At 32.0% G+C, this 16,782-nt stretch overlaps 1 protein-coding gene across 2 annotated transcripts; it reads left to right on the top strand.

The window, feature by feature from the left end:
- Window positions 1–643: 643 nt before the first annotated feature.
- Window positions 644–7,192, top strand: LOC144574580 (ethanolamine-phosphate cytidylyltransferase-like). Of its 2 annotated transcripts, XM_078324569.1 has the most exons (9): window positions 644–1,143; window positions 2,295–2,530; window positions 3,287–3,468; window positions 5,519–5,590; window positions 5,732–5,799; window positions 5,921–6,041; window positions 6,222–6,287; window positions 6,372–6,494; window positions 6,774–7,192. In XM_078324569.1, the coding sequence occupies exons 1-9, from the start codon at window positions 836–838 to the stop codon at window positions 6,843–6,845; spliced, it is 1,248 nt and encodes a 415-aa protein (XP_078180695.1). In that variant the 5' UTR covers window positions 644–835; the 3' UTR covers window positions 6,846–7,192. The 2 variants fall into 2 exon arrangements, with proteins under 2 accessions (XP_078180695.1, XP_078180696.1); XM_078324570.1 differs by lacking the exons at window positions 6,222–6,287; window positions 6,372–6,494 and having other exon boundaries at window positions 706–1,143.
- The last annotated feature ends 9,590 nt before the right edge of the window (window positions 7,193–16,782 follow it).

Genomic DNA, 16,782 nt, shown 5'->3' with positions numbered 1-16,782 from the left:
ATGTGAAGATTATAGTGATGATATTATTTTGTATAAATTACAACGCACAAATAAAATAATATAGTAGTATGTTTTCTTTTTGGAGGTGTTAGTCTTGCATGTATTTTCCTGAGTAGGAAAACCATCAGTATAAAAATGCAAAATAAAAATTAAGAATCATAATAATTCATTATGAGATGGGAAACATGTCCATTTCAAAAGCCACTTTTTTTAAAAAAAGTTATAAATAATAATATGATTTAGAGTTATTGAGCTCACAATTTAGAAAATAAGTCTAATAATTATCAGATGAATAACGCTTTGATTTTGAAAAAAGAAGATGTGAATATTAGCTAAATCAAATTTAAATATGAAGCACTTAACTATTAATATAAGATGCCACAAATATATCATATGTTTAATGAATTTCAAAATCTATTTTAAAAGTTAGACATTAGGTTTAACTTTTACTTGTTATATTTAATTTAAATTTCTCAACTATTTTTTTTTTCTCATTCTTGTAAATGTGATAGTAAAACATACAACACTAACCTTGGGTAACAAAAAAATATGTAACGGAAGTATCGTAATAACGTTGAACACAGAGACCACAGGCCACAGTCACACTAGATCCTGAAAAGTCTCAACTGTCCTAGAGGTTAGAGTCCAGAATAGTACAGACAATCAACCACCATAAATAAAACGAAAAAAATTGAAAAACGCTCCCCTCCACTGATCTCTCCAGTGTCTCTCTCTCTCTTTCCCTCTCTCCCTCCATGTAATTATGTCTTAATTGCATAATAACCTAAGCGAAAACAGCGGTGAGAGAGAGAGAAAGACAGCTCAGATCGCATCCATGGAAGGCGCCACCAAGCTCACGACAGCGTACCTCGTCGGAGGGATCATACTCCTCGGCGCATCAGCTGTACTCGCGACGCAAGTTTACGGCGGCGCCTCTCTTCCTCAATTTCTGGCGAGAAGGAAGAGGGGAAAGCGCAAGCCTGTTAGGGTTTACATGGATGGATGCTTTGACATGATGCACTACGGCCACTGCAACGCTCTCAGGCAAGCGCGAGCGCTTGGAGATGTGCTCGTGGTTGGTGTCGTTAGCGACGACGAGATCACTCTCAACAAGGGCCCACCTGTCACTCCGCTCCATGAAAGGTGAGTATTTGATTTGAGCATTAGATGTATTTGTTCATAATTTGGCTTGATTGGATGGATAAATGGTCATTAGACTGTACCAGTTGCCTACCAGCCTATGCAAGGTGTCTCCTTTCTGTAATTAGATTTTAATTGTTTAGTTTGTTTTTTGATCTATAGATTCCCATATCTGCTAAGGTCAGGAAATTAGCCATCTTGTTTAAGATTTATTTGTCTAGCTGGATTGTACGTTTCTGTACCAACATATTGTACCAACTTGGTCATTCATATTGGTATTGTACCTGTATCATGCTTCATTGAAAGCATAACCAAGGTTTACGAACTGATGAAAACGTTGTATCTTACTGAATGCATAAGTTACAGTCGGGCTCCGTACCACTATGTACCACCAAATACGCAATCTTTGGCTGGTGCCTATTATTTTACTGTATGTATGCTGATTCTATCTTTATCAGTTCTGTATTCTATAGAAAAAAATCAATTGAAGGATAATTCAAAGGGATCTTTTCAAATGAAGTATCTAAATGAATAAATCAAGAAAAAAAGAAACTTTCACAGCTGTTGTTATTCTTCTAAATAAAAAAATAAAAAAATGATTTGTGATATTTGCAAAATTCTGGCCCCACGAATCTAAGCATACTGTATTCCTAACAGAAGTTGAACCTATTGAAATGTTAATTGGGGTGAATAATACTGATTTTCTCTTTAAATTTAAAATTCACTCTTTGGAATCTTATGATATATCTCACTTCTCTTTAGTTCATCTTAGTCACTTAGTTAATGGAACTTGAATGCAATAGATCATGATTTGAGTCCTGTTATAATGTAAGATGTGTAGTTTTCCCAGCGCTATCTTTGGTGTGTGAATAAGGGTACAACTCTTCCTCCTTATGAGAGAGGTGATATATGGGTAATCCCCTTAGTCCCACTGCTTATTCTCTTAGCCTAGAGATAAAATAACATGCTTACCAAACATAGCCTAGATAGTGAGTTGAGTCCTTGTGAGTGTAGGGATAATGGCTGTCTGGGTAAGTTCCAAAAACTGTGCATGTGTTGTGCAAACAAGTTGAAATAGTGGGCATTTAATTTTTGGCAGGTGGAACATTATTTAATTTGTATTATTTGTTCATCTTTATTTTTTTTGTTAATAGGATGATAATGGTAGGGGCAGTGAAATGGGTGGATGAGGTCATACCTGATGCGCCTTATGCAATAACTGAAGAGTTCATGCACAAATTATTTAATGAATATGACATTGATTATATAATACATGGTGATGATCCTTGCCTTCTGCCTGACGGTACTGATGCATATGCTCTTGCCAAGAAAGCCAGCCGGTACAAGCAGATCAAGCGTACTGAGGGGGTTTCAACAACAGATATAGTTGGTAAAAAGTTATCAGGAATTTCAAATTGTTATATTCATAGAGTGGAATTATTTTTTCTTGTTTATGAAAATACAGACTGGTAGTATACATAGTGTGTATGGATTAGTCCTTGCTTGATTGTCTTTTTTAACACAATGTTAAGTACCTGTGTATACCAAACAGTGACAGCCTGACTATTGAATTTGAAATATTTTTATCCCTAAATTGCATACTTGAGGGTGCTAATGTTAATTTGGATCAAATCGAAACTCCATAAAAGTTAATTGTAATGTTGGGGATAAAAAGAGGTTTCAGTTTCAATGAGTTTATGACTCATTGCAGAACTCATGGTAAATAGAAGCTAAATTTGGTTGAGTTGACTGGTACAATTGCACATTGAGGACGAAGAGAGTTTAAATGAGTCAATTGAAGTCTTATTGCAATTAGGTTTTTGTTTTGCTAACTAATTAATTATGAATAAAGGGCTGAAATTAAGATGAAACTAACTTCAGTTAATAAATGGTAAAGTGCAAACTTATTTGAGGCTTAACTGATTCTTTATCTAACAACTGAAGGTAAAATGATGTTCAATTGACTCAATTCATTCTTAACTGATTTTTAATTTAACATTGATGGTAAGGTGGATAAAATTTCAACTGACCTCAGTTATTTTCACAGTAGTTGTTGAATGAAGGTTGGTTTGGATTATACTAGACTCAAATTTACATCTTTTATTTAGTTTGAGATTAATAGTATTAACATGCTTTGAAATTTTAGGTAGAATGCTCCTTTGTATGAGAGAGAGGTCCCTTGGAGATGCACAAAATCACTCATCTCTTCAGAGGCAATTCAGCCATGGCAACAGCCAGACAGGAGATAACAGTAACACTGGTACACTAACTAAGATCTCGAATTTTTTGCCTACTTCTCGACGTATTGTTCAATTCTCGAATGGGAAGGTAATATTATCATCCACCTAATTTTAGGCTTTCCATTACAACATTAGGATTCATTTTGTTAGATGATGTGAGTAATTCAATGCATGGTCCAAAGTACTGATCTTTAGATAAATATTAGTTGAGGGGAGTTAAAATGCCTCATTGTGCCTCATATCATTTATCTGGGAAATTTTATAAAGTACCCTTCATTTGCAATTCAACAAACAAAATACCCCCTCTTTTAAAATTATTAACAAAATGCTCTAGTGGATCCCACTTTTTTCTTCTCTTCCCTTCCCTACCACTTCTCACATAGAGTTATATACTTTTATAATATGTATTTATTTATGTACTAATTAAATCTCAAAGGATTAAAGAAACAAAAAGGAAAGAACTCCACGTGTCCACAGGATACACATACTTCGTGTGTGTGTTTATTTGTTTATAGCTGAATGCTTTCAAAGACACTCGTTGTCTAATATCATGTAACAGCTAGTTTGTAACCTTTTTTGAATCAATGCAATTGCCTACGGGCTTTCAACCAAAAAAAAAGAAGAAGAAAGAACTCTGCATCCCTCTCCAGTATTTTCACTTCAATATGGAAGCGAACCTCTCCTCGTCCCCATTCGCCTTCGTCTCCGCTATAGTGCTCCACCTCCGCCTCCGATCACCAACATTTCCAAAACCGTATTGCTTAGATATAAGTTCACATATCAAGTAGGATATTATAAATTAAAAATATGCAATGCTCACAACCATATCCAACATTCAAATGTTCATGCTCAGAAATTTTTAAGAAACCCACTTCAGTTTTTAAAAGAAAACTTCATTTACTAAATCATGCTTATGATAAGACAAAAGTTCTTGAAGGCATTGTTCATGTAAATAAGTAAATGCACAATTGTTAAAGTTGCATCTGCTTCCCTCTCTTGCCGATTTCGTCACCGGTTTTGTCTGAAACTGGTGTTGCTCTTGTAATATTTTATGTGGTCCTTGTAATGTTCACTTGTAACATGTAATGTCCTGCGCACTTGTTCAGTACTAGCTTATGGAAACTAAAAAAAAATACAAACTTGTGGACGATTCCTTCGAGAGAAAAAAAAACACATACTGGACCCATGAACGTGATTTCCTGTGCGAATCGAACAATGCACAATGGTTGTCATTAACTCATAAATGCTCTTAATTAAATACTAAAAAAATAAAGGTGAGTAAACGGAGAAGTGGGATGGAGGGGAAAAAAGAGAAGAAGTGGGGTCCACAGGGGCATTTTGTTAATAATTTTCAGAGAAGGGTATTTTGTTTGTTGATTTGAAAAGAAAGGTTGTTTTATAAAATATCCCCATTTATCTTTGTTATCAAAGTTCAAATAGTTAATCCAAACTGCTCATCTCCATATTCAAATGTGTGCTTAGACCAAAGTTTATTTTTTTTTGAATGAATATTTTTAACTATTTTACAGGTACAAAATCACTGTTCCGGACCATCCAAAAACAGTGATTTTGTACCTATCTAAACAAAATAGTAAAAAAGTTCCAAAAAATATAAAATTTGGTCTCCAAGCACATTTTAATATGGAGATCATGTTGAGCGATTTGGATCGACTATTTGAACTTTGAAAACAGAGATAAAGGATGTGAGGCATGATGAGGCTTGTTAGACACGAGGCATTTGAACCCTCATATTAGTTTGAACTCATATATTCGTCCTTCAAAAATTTTAGCTTAATAAGCAGTTTGGACCATATCAGATTGAATAGCGAACCTTAAATAACTTCTATTTATTACAGTGAGTCCTTCTGTTGCTAACAATTAAAGAACCTTTTTTAATGCAGTATTATTGGTTACAAATTTGCATAATGTATAAAAACAGTTTATGAGGATTAACGTAGGTGTTATAATGTCGAAATTCAGGATATGACTAGGGTGTTGCACTAATCGCAGAAAAGTGAAATAGAAATCTATGAGAAGGAAACTTGTATATTATTTAGTATTGTAATGCTTTTTCTGCAATGCATGTTTTACATACTTTGCAATGATTCTTCTCTTAGTTCTTGATTTTTTTTTAACAGGGTCCTGGTCCAGATTCAAGGATAGTTTACATTGACGGTGCATTTGATCTGTTCCATGCTGGTCATGTTGAGGTCCAATTCTTCACTCTTTCAATTTTATTTTATTTTTAATTATTTTTCCTAATTTGACAATTAGCTGGCCAAAAGACAGCCTCCAAAATGACTTTTGAGTTTCACAGACTCTTCGTTTTACCCCATTTTGGGTTTTATCAGATATTAAGGATCGCAAGAGAACTTGGTGACTTTTTACTCGTGGGAATTCACACAGACCACACAGTCAGGTAATTTTTCTAGTTTGCCTTTTATTTTTTTTCTAGCTTCTGTTATGTAATGGTGCTGCACTTAAATTCTCATGTATGTTTCTTGATCAAAGATTTTTCTCTGTGCATTTTTTTATTATAGTACCACTCGGGGCCCGCACAGGCCAATAATGAATTTACATGAGAGGAGTCTGAGTGTTTTGGCTTGTCGTTATGTGGATGAGGTTATCATTGGTGCTCCTTGGGAAGTTTCTAAAGACATGGTATTAGTTTAAAATTCTTTTCTCTATTTCAAAATATTAGCAGATGACAAATTCCATATTTACCCTTACAAAATGTCGAATCCTGTGCTTTTGATAAAGACATGGTATTGTCATGTAGGTTGCAGTTAAACTAGCAGTGATTTAATTATTGATTTCAAATTCTTTTCAAACCCTTTGCAGATTACTACGTTCAACATCTCATTGGTTGTTCATGGGACCATTGCTGAGAATATGGATTTTCTCAAGGTAAGCTTCATGAAATTGATCCTAATTTGGTAATGATATGGTATTACTAATCTAATAATGTGGTAATGGGTTTGATTATTTCAGGAGGAATCAAACCCATATGCAGTGCCAATGGCTTTGGGAATATATCAGCAGCTCGAAAGCCCTCTAGACATCACCACCAGTACTATTATTAAGAGGATAGTTTCTAATCACGAGGCCTTTCAGGTGAATTAATAAGATCATAAATATACTTTTGATGGTCATGATTTAATATAAAATAACCATCCACTGATGTTATAATCTTGCATATCCTGTGTTTAAAATTGTTTTTCTTTCATCCTTCTTTTATTTTTCTATTGGGCTCTTTTGGGGTTTTCATATTTGGTGTGGGTATCACAATCCTTAATGCTAGATTCTTTTTAATTCTAGGATCTTATTGGTTAGATTAATATATAATTCTGGAAACTATTTAATTTGAATGGGCAAAAATGATATTGTGTGCAGAAACGGAATGAAAAGAAGGAAGCAAGTGAAATGAAATACTACGAGAGCAAAACTTTTGTGTCCGGCGAGTGACAACTTTACGAGGTCTACTTAGTAAATTATTAATTGGCCTTATTAGGCCTGAGATCTTAACAGCTGATGTTCTGAGAGTTTGAATTTTGTTTTCATTCTTTTTTAAATTTTTTCCTTCAGTAGTATAGGTCTTTCCTAGAAGATATATGCCTCAAGTAAGAGAGAAGGGATATTTTATATTGTACCATTTCTCTCTCTTTTATCTTAGATGGTATAGTTAATGTTTGAACCCTTAGCGTTTTTGTTTTATACCATAGTTTAGTGTAATATTTTGATCCAGATGCTAGGGAAATAAACTTGAATAGTACTTGAAAATAATTCACTGAATGATATCTGAAATTTCAGAATGGCGATTGTAACCAGTTGTAAAAAATAAAATGCAGTTTTATTAGGCTTTTGCAGTAAATAAATGATTACATGGTGATGACAAAATAGTTGAAGAAATTTGATATTCTTTACTATAAAGATGCATAGAATGCAATTTCTTTATTTAAATTAAAAAAAAAAAACAAAAAATTGAAGAACAAACTACTTTGAAGCTTGGCCCAGGGGTATCATTATGGACAAAGAGGGCATTGTGCCTTTTAAAATAGGCAATATTTATTTGGTGTGATAACATTTTGGGTAGAGCTCCACAAAAATTTCGGAGTTCGTGATTTCGATTTGAGTTTGATTCGGAAAAAGTTTGTAACTAGTTCGATTGTTTGTTCTGAAACAAATGAAACTAGTTCGGTTCAAATATTATTCAAATTTAAATTCAAACTGGGTATAATTTGTTCGAAATTGGTTCGTGAACTATTTAAATTCGAATATCAAATAATGCAACTAATGGCTTCAACCATCAATATTTAATAATGCAGGAACTAAACTTATATCAAAGCTCAAAATTGTTAATATAATGGTAACTTATAATAGGAAAAATTTTCAGTAGCGTAACAAATTAACAATGAAAAAAAGTTTCATTTGACTAGGTCAATGCCGTGATTTTAATCAATCCAGCAGCATAAAAGATAAAGAAATTTTGGGCTGGCCCATAATTTATCAATGTGAATTTGTGAAAGGTAAAAGGTAAAAGGAAACCGTGTGAATTTTGTTTCGCTTGAAGAAAACTAATGCATAAACTACCGGCGACTATCAAAAAAATATGTAGTTCGTGATTTAATTGACTTCAATTCGATTCGAAAAAGTTTGATTAAAGTTCGTTTTAAAACAAATCAAACCAGTTCGGTTCGAGTCTTATTCAAACTCAAACTCAAACTCAAAACTAGAGTAAATTTGATTGGATTGGATTCGTTTGCAGCCCTAATTTTGGGTACTAAAATAGCATGGCCTAAATTTTATTAGGTAGCATCTAAGATTCGTAGGCATAGATATGCTATATAGAATTATAGATTGAAAGAAAAGATGTACGCTTACCTCATAGCCATATGATTTGATGTGATCTCGTCATAGCATAAATTTAAACAGTATAAAAATTTATTAATTGTAATAAGAAAAGAGTACTTCAACATATAATGAATTAGCAGGGTATAATCTAATCCGAATTTGATTGACTCTTTTGGATACTATTTTCCAACTATATTTTTAATTTTTAATCAATAGAAAACTGACTATAACTTTTTAGAAATTCCAGTGATAGACGTACCAAGTATGAACTCCAACCGGGCTGGGCTCACGAGTTCTCTAGGCTGGACCCAACCCGACCCGACATGTCAACATCCTACTCAGCTTTCAGTGTGATTCCGGAGTCCGCATCTTATGAGTTAATAGATATCAGCCGTCTGATTGTAAATGGAGCCCATCCGACCTTCCACCTATAACATAGAGGTCTTTAATTTTAGTGCGGATCTAGGTTACAAAGCCGATCAAACAGTCCACATACATTAACTCAAAAGAATCCTTTTTGAGTTAATGCAGAGGATACGAATTCCTTGGAAGAGGTGGCGGGTTGGTGATGTGTAAGAATCTCATGATTTGGAATATGGAAAAAACTTTGGTCCAAGGAATCATGATATATTGATTGATTATTCATACTCTACTATCCATAGCACCCCAGCCTAACTCTATATATATATATCATGCATGCATGCAAAAAATGGTAGAAGGTCACATCCTGTGATTCTTACCACTTATGAAAGAAAGCTACACTTTACCTATACTTGGTGCAGCTTAGGGAAGTATGTTTGAATAAATGCCACTCAAATTTTCCGTGATTTTAGGTTTGGTTTCCAAGTTTAAAGCACTTTAAATTGAGGTACTGTAGTTAGGTTTATCCGTTTAAAAACCATGTTTGAAAAGTGAAGGCTATTAGTATTAGGTAGGTGGGATGGTATGTATTTATGTTTACTACTAACTTGGAGCAAGTTTCAAGAGCCTACTATATAGACATAATCAAAGCTTCTCTGAAATTATTTTTATCATTGTTTGGAAAGCATTTGATTTTGATTTTGATTTTGATAGGTTCATACATATATACCAAGTGTATCCTACAATGCATTCAATAAAAGAGAAGATGTGCAAATTGCAAAACCAACTTTTTATTATTTTATTATTATCTCAAAAGAGGATTGTTCCAATGCTAGCTTTCAGGTATTAATAAACCATTGTTCATGTACTATACTTATAAATAAATAATGCACATTTTGATGTATGGACTAAAATAATTAACTATTAAAACAAACTATATATGAAGTTTCAAGCGTGCATATTTTCATTCAAACCCTTGTACGCTCTCTCTGAGCATGCTATCTTTCTCTGCAAAAGTAAACATCAATTCAATTGTCATGCGGCCTTTAACTGTTTTTTTTAAAAAAAAAAAAAAAAAAAAAAAAACTTTTCTCTGTTTGTTTAATAAAAGTGACATTGCAACCTTTCATATAATCTATTTAACCAACTAAAGCGACTGGAACGGTACAGAAAACTAATTGACGGAGACACGCATGGTAAGAGCTTTTCTTTACTGAATTTCTTTCAATGGATCAATTGTAGGAAAAAATTAATTTCATGACAGATGGTACCAAACTTTTAATTTTGTAAAATTTTTAAAGGAAGAGATAAGTGTCTTCCTCGGACTCTCTATATATATATATGTAGCTTCGCCACTGTCGTCTATGACTCACTATATATATTGAACTGATTTTTGATGCTTTATTTATATCATATATAACCAAATATTCCTAACAAAAGTAAACTACAATATATCCTAACTAGCTAGCACGTCTCTTCTACTACGTACCTTAATTAATTATAAAAGCTCATATAAAAAAGAATTCCATAAGCTGGACTTAATTGGTACTGTACTAGTACTAATATATATCATATATGTGATTCATGCTACAATTAATGCTATATATAATTGGTATTGTACTAACACTGTACTAAAATATGAATTCCAACTTTGTTCTGAACTAAATATTTGTACAAATCCAAAAGTTTGAAGGACCATTTTAGTTAATTTAATCTAAATAGAATTTTAAATTGGGATTCTTCTGTTGACCTCTCTTAATTGTTTCTAAATCTTGGAGCTTCCCTCTACACAAAATATATATATAATAAAATAAGTTTTGAACTGACATGGGTTTAAGATGCCACGTTCTTGGCATAAGTCTACTTTCCCAACTGCCAACTTTATATTGCAATAATGAAAGCAAAGTTTGTTAAGAGTTCTTTTGTTATAAAAAATATATATATATATTTATATGCACATTAATTAATGGACCTCTATTTGAAGTAAAACTTAAGAAATAAGTTTTGATGGAAACTAAACAATTGGAAGAACATGCATTGTGAACTCATTTGCTATACACTATTTATACTCTGCGTCTCACCCAAGTCCATCTCATCATCTAGTAGTATTTTAAAAACGCATCCTATTGCCGTCATACCGGTACACCGGTACAGTTATATATCCAGCATCTTCAATGAACTCTAGCCTCTAGGGGTGCATTACAGCGTACATCCATGTCATGCATATATAATTATAAATAAACTTTCATACTATTTAATTAAATGGAAAGTTGCCTTGTCAACACTAAATGAAGTCTCAGTATTCCAAGAAAACGCTGTGTAATCAAGGGAAGCACGCCAATCGCATTTAATGATGCACAGTGCGTGCATATAGATTACTAGTATCATACCCGTTCGTTGCAACGGAGACATACTATAAGAAACAAATATATCAATGAAAATAATAATTATCTAAAAATTAAAACACATGTTAATAGAAAATTTATATTTATATGATTATGTATTTTTAATTAACTTTAATCGTGATCTCTGATAACAATTCGATGATGTGATGATTCTTTATTTTTAAGTACCAATGATATCAAATAATAGCTCGATTCGAATATAATATCAAATATCATACAACAATTTAATATCAACATATAATATGATATCAAAAAACATAAATAAAAAGTGTTATCGTTTGTATGTATAGGATGTATACACACACACACACACATATTATAAGAAAAATATATATTCACACACATGTTCCAATTTATATTCTTCTTTGTTTCCAATTTAGAATACACACACATACACACATTGATATATTATATATTGAAAATATATTCTAAATTGCCCACACCAATATGTATAGAAACAAAAAAAAAAAATAAGGAAATTAAAAAAAATGATTTCCATTGTGATTCGTATAGAAACGAAGAAGTAAAGAAACAATAAATAAGAAAATGGAAGGTGGAGTCTTCTCAATTGAAGAAGAAAAAAATATGGAAATAAAGGAATAAGGAAACAAATAAATATATAGCTATATTTCAGAATTTGTTCATTTTAAATTGTAACGTACCGTGTGGCAGCACATGTGGTGGGTATATTTTTAACTAAATTTAAGACTTCTATACATAAAAGAGATGCATTTAATCAAAAGAAGACAAATTATGTAATTGGAGAGCTGAGATCAAATCCGAAGTTTCATCTCTCAATCGTAGCCGTTGGCGGATCGGACACCCAACGTGCATAATAATAGAATGGAGATATATAATTTAAAGTTATATCCATATTTTATTATTACAATAAATTAAGATGATTAAATTAATTAGGTTGCATGAGCGCATGAAGCCATGAAGAAGCTACATTCTTTATTAATTTGGACTTATCCTACAGTGCGCGCGTATTTTCATATAATATCACTCGTAATAAAATTATATAAATGTTAACATGCAAATAAAAAAATGTGGTAGGTGCATGCTGCCAGTGTTATCGGCTCCAATTGCGCTTTTCAACAAAAACTAATCAGAAAATTTTACATTAAGGACAAAAAAAGATAAAAATGCACCTATCTATATATGTGATTACACGTGGCTTTATTTTACTTTGAACAAACATATATATAACATATATATCCAAGATCAAAGATGTATATATATATATATATAATTGAACTTGCCATGATGCCTCAAATATATAAGTATATATAGGGGTCTTTAGAGATATTCGGAAAATATTAATTTTATATATGTTTTACTATAAAATCTATAAAATATTAATTTCCCATACCCCTCCCCCTATGTGTTTTTATTAATTTGGTTCTTATATATATTTTTTTATTTAATAGAATAAAATTTGATTTAATTAAATTTATGTTAGATATTTATCATTATAATATTTTGCTCTTTTCAAAGACGACAAACACCTTAGGGAGTTGAGGGTAGGGGTGAGTAAATCGCTCTTAAACTCGTGAGCCGCTCATAACTCGCTCATTAAAAGCTCGCCTAAACTCGCTCATTTATCCGCTTATTTAAACTCGCTCATTAACAACTCGCTCATTTACTTAATGAGCGAGCATGAGCATGACCCAACTCGCTCATAACTCGCTCATTCAAAATTTGCCACATCTAATCCCTGCCACATTTAATCCTGTGTAATTCTGTGTAACATCAATCTTGCCTCATTAAGATTGATAGATAGTGAGCATAGTTATTCTATTTTTGTAATATGTTGATGCTACTGGGAAAGTATTTCACTTTGTTGGATGATACTGTTGATTTTTGTTATATTCTATTGTTGTTTGTTGAACGATGGCTGTGAAAGTATTACTGTTGAAGTGTTGATGGTACTATTGATTTTTGTAATATGATTATATTTTTGTTGGATTTTTATTATATTTTATTTAAATTAATTATGACAATTTGTTGAATTTTGTTATGATGACTTTTAACAAATTTTATTATGCGTGGGCACACTATATAATTTTGTTATGAGTCATAAGTCATAACTCGTGAGCCGCTCATAACTCGCTCATTTAAACTCGCTCATTAACAACTCTCTCATTTACTTAATGAGCGAGCACGAGCATACCCTAACTCGCTCATGCTCGCTCATTAACCACCCCTAGGCCCTAGTTGAGGGGTATGGAAAATTGGAAGTAAAACCCTAGTTTGATAAATCATGTGACTATATGAGCAAAAGGACAAAAAATTTCCCTTCACTTGCATGGGGAGAATCCCCTGACAAGGATTTGTATATAATAAATAAATAATACATGCACAAGTGGTGCTTATTAAATTACGCTTTTTTTCATATCAATGCATTAGAGTTAGACCCAACATGAGCTTGTACAAATTTTGCTGGACAAACCAAAGCCAACTAACATGATCAAATACAAAACTACAAGATGAGAGCAATTATTAACTTGTACAATAACATGAGAAGTGGCCATGTGTTTGATGGATAAACAGCCTTTGTTCATATATATTTTTTTTATTTATTTCTGGTGATTTTATTTTATTTTATTTTATTATAGAAATCGAATCTTTTGCCTATGTACCATTGAGAACTCTAATATTCTATATCAGTATACTGTATACATGTTAGCTAGCTTTTGATGTTTTCAATAATTTCATACCTTTTTATTTTTTTTTATTTTTTATTACTACCTAACTTCATTATAGAGATAATTAAATATTAAAGATTTCGACTAAAACTACTGATGAATAAATAGATAAATTATGAATTTTTTTTCTAACAAACATTGACTTAAAAAAGTACTTAGTCAACATATGCTTTAAAAATGTTCATTTAAAAATATATTTCATTAGTGATCTTTTAATACGTACACTAGATCTATTTTTTTGTCTTTTGAAATTAGATTATATTTGTATATTTTCAAAACATAGCAATGAGTAATAATGATGCATGTACTAATTAATTATTTAGAAAATTTTTGTAAGTCATCTCTCTCATTATTAAATTAAATCAGACAAAAGACATTTACAAACTCTAGAGATCTCCTATACATACTTCACCCAATTTTAGAAGCGTATAAGGATACGAATGTAAAAAGTATTATTTGTTGTATTAGAAAAATCAACGAAGCTTAAATGAATTGATTGATATCTCTTTCGATTGTCAGAAAATTATTTTCTGTGCACGATCTTCAAAGGGGTCCCGAAATCAAAGCAATATTTGTTGTCAGTTGTGCACGTTCAAAATTTTTTAATCTCTAATTCTAAATCGAAGAATGCGCAAAGTTTGCCGGTTATTAACTCATGGTAATATCATATATGCTATGCGTATCATACATTATAAGCTCAAAAAATACGGGACTAATTTGCAAATTTATCCTCATTAATTAATTTTTTTTGCATAGATACCGTTTTATCATCATTATTAATTGTTATCAAATAGTTTGACCAATTAATACTTTGTTTCCCAGTTAACATTGTGAATATATATATATATATATATATATATATATATATATATATAGAGTACGGCTAACGCGCTTCCTCTAGCATATGGGCCGAAATGCTTCTGGTGAAAAGTTGAAATTTCAAAATCCAAAAAGTCGATCTGAACCGTTCATCTTCTTCTCCATATTAATATCTGCTTGGAGACCAAATTTTACATTTTTCTGAAATTTTTTACTATTTATTAAGCCATTTTGAAAATCGCTGATCCAACGGTAGCTTCTGATTTTTACTGATTTTTCTGAAATTTTAGATGGTTCAGATTTACTAATTTTGTACCTATCTAAGAAATTTGGTCTCCAAGCATATTTTAATATGGAGATCATGTTAAGCGGTTCGGATCGACTATTCAGACTTTGAAATCTCAAAAACTGACTCGTTATAACTTAAACTAAAATTATAATGTTATGACTTTAGCCGGACTCGTACATATATTATATTATATATACATATACATATATTATACATATATTATAAAAAAATGAGTTTATAAAAAAAAACATAGATATTTTTCACGGTTTGAATATTTTTAAAATTTTAGTTAAAATTTGATTATTTTTATTAAAATATTTTGTATTTTAAAAAAAAAGTCGGAAATTTTCAGCTGATAGATATTTGAGAGGTATCTTAAAATAAGTCGTACAAATACGACAAGATAAAAGTTTGGCAAGTCCTTACTACAATAATAGTGGTTGATAATCATAATATTTTGGCAAAGTGCAACTGTTGATAAATATTGATTGCTTGATAGAGCATCGACAATTCACCAGAAGAACACAAAAGCTTTTTGTTTTTATTTTGACAGACTGTCAGACATGGTAATTGTCCCGAGTTGAGCACGAAATGTATTGTTGTAATGGTGTCAATTATGCACGAATGCCGGGTCATTTTCTCTGCCACAGTCTTCCACCAGATCAGATTTTGGGTCAGGTGCGTTGTCCCTTCTCCCTTCTCCTTTCTTATTTTGTAATTAATTAAGATCTCTATCCTCTCCTTTTAGCAGCGACTGGAGAGAAATTGAACTGGTTGGTTTGGGCTCGAGTACCTGTCCGGATCGATAAGGATCGATTGCCACCAGTCGAACCCAGTAGAGCACATGTGCACCAGCTCCCGCTAATTGAGACAACTTCTTTTGTGGCTATATCCATGTATCCTTCTATGTGCATCTACTTCTTATCACTTATCACTTCATCAGAAGTTGACATTAATTAAACGTGCAATATTATTGGCCGTCCTAGATGATATATATAATTAATTGGTCATTATTGTAAGAAGTATAAATATGGTTTAAATATTAAACTGAAATATATAAGAGGTTAATTGGTTCTTTATCATAATATATATACTCCAGCTACATTAACCAATGACAATTAATATTCCCTATTATATGCACTAATTAAATACAACTTCTCCTCTTCTAGTAATTAGCCAATTAACCATGTCATTCCAATTCTCAAAAACTCAAATAACAAGACAAAAAAGTGGTATATAAAAATGGAACACTTCATTGAAATATGAAGTCAACTGATATCATCCAATTGGCTCTGTACGTGCACAAAGCACCAGTGCAATTGCACTGGTAAACCTCAGCCCGAGACGGTGCACTGTCACCTCTGTACAAGAAGAAACCACAAAATGAAGCAACAATTAATGCAACATGCATGTTTTATTAAAATTGCTGCTTAAGCAAACAAGTCCACATTGACTTGCTATTTGTACATCATCATTTTAATATGACATGCATCATTACCCACAAGAGGTTTCTCTCAACATGAGGAATTGGAAGTTACTGTACGTGTAAGTTCAATTACTAATAGGCTAGCTAATTGCAAACACAAAGAAGAAATTGTTTTTAGTCAGTAGAGATATAAAATGGATCCGTATCCTCCCAGGTACCTGACTCAACACAATTGAAACGGACAGCTCAGATTTACTCTCAGTCGGTCAGAATTTGGAATGACAGAGGGGCAGGATTATTAATTTGTGCTTTGAAATGTGTGCCAATTCATTTTTGGACCATCCGATTCAATTCTACTCAGTCAGGTAACCTGAGGGGATACGAATTCGTATAAATTAAATTGGTTCTTGAATGCAGAGGTAAAGTAAATGGAGGGGAAAGGATGCTAAAAACCTCTTATAAATTGATTTTTTTTTTTTTATTTTGTCCTTTAAAAAGTATAATTTTATACATAAAACTTATTTATTCCGTTTCCTATCTCAAT

This window comes from Carex rostrata, chromosome 23, assembly GCF_964058835.1.
Source record: "Carex rostrata chromosome 23, lpCarRost1.2, whole genome shotgun sequence".
NCBI lineage: Eukaryota > Viridiplantae > Streptophyta > Magnoliopsida > Poales > Cyperaceae > Carex > Carex rostrata.
Note: the sequence above shows the minus strand (reverse complement) of the source record. Positions and strands in the feature narration are given on the sequence as shown.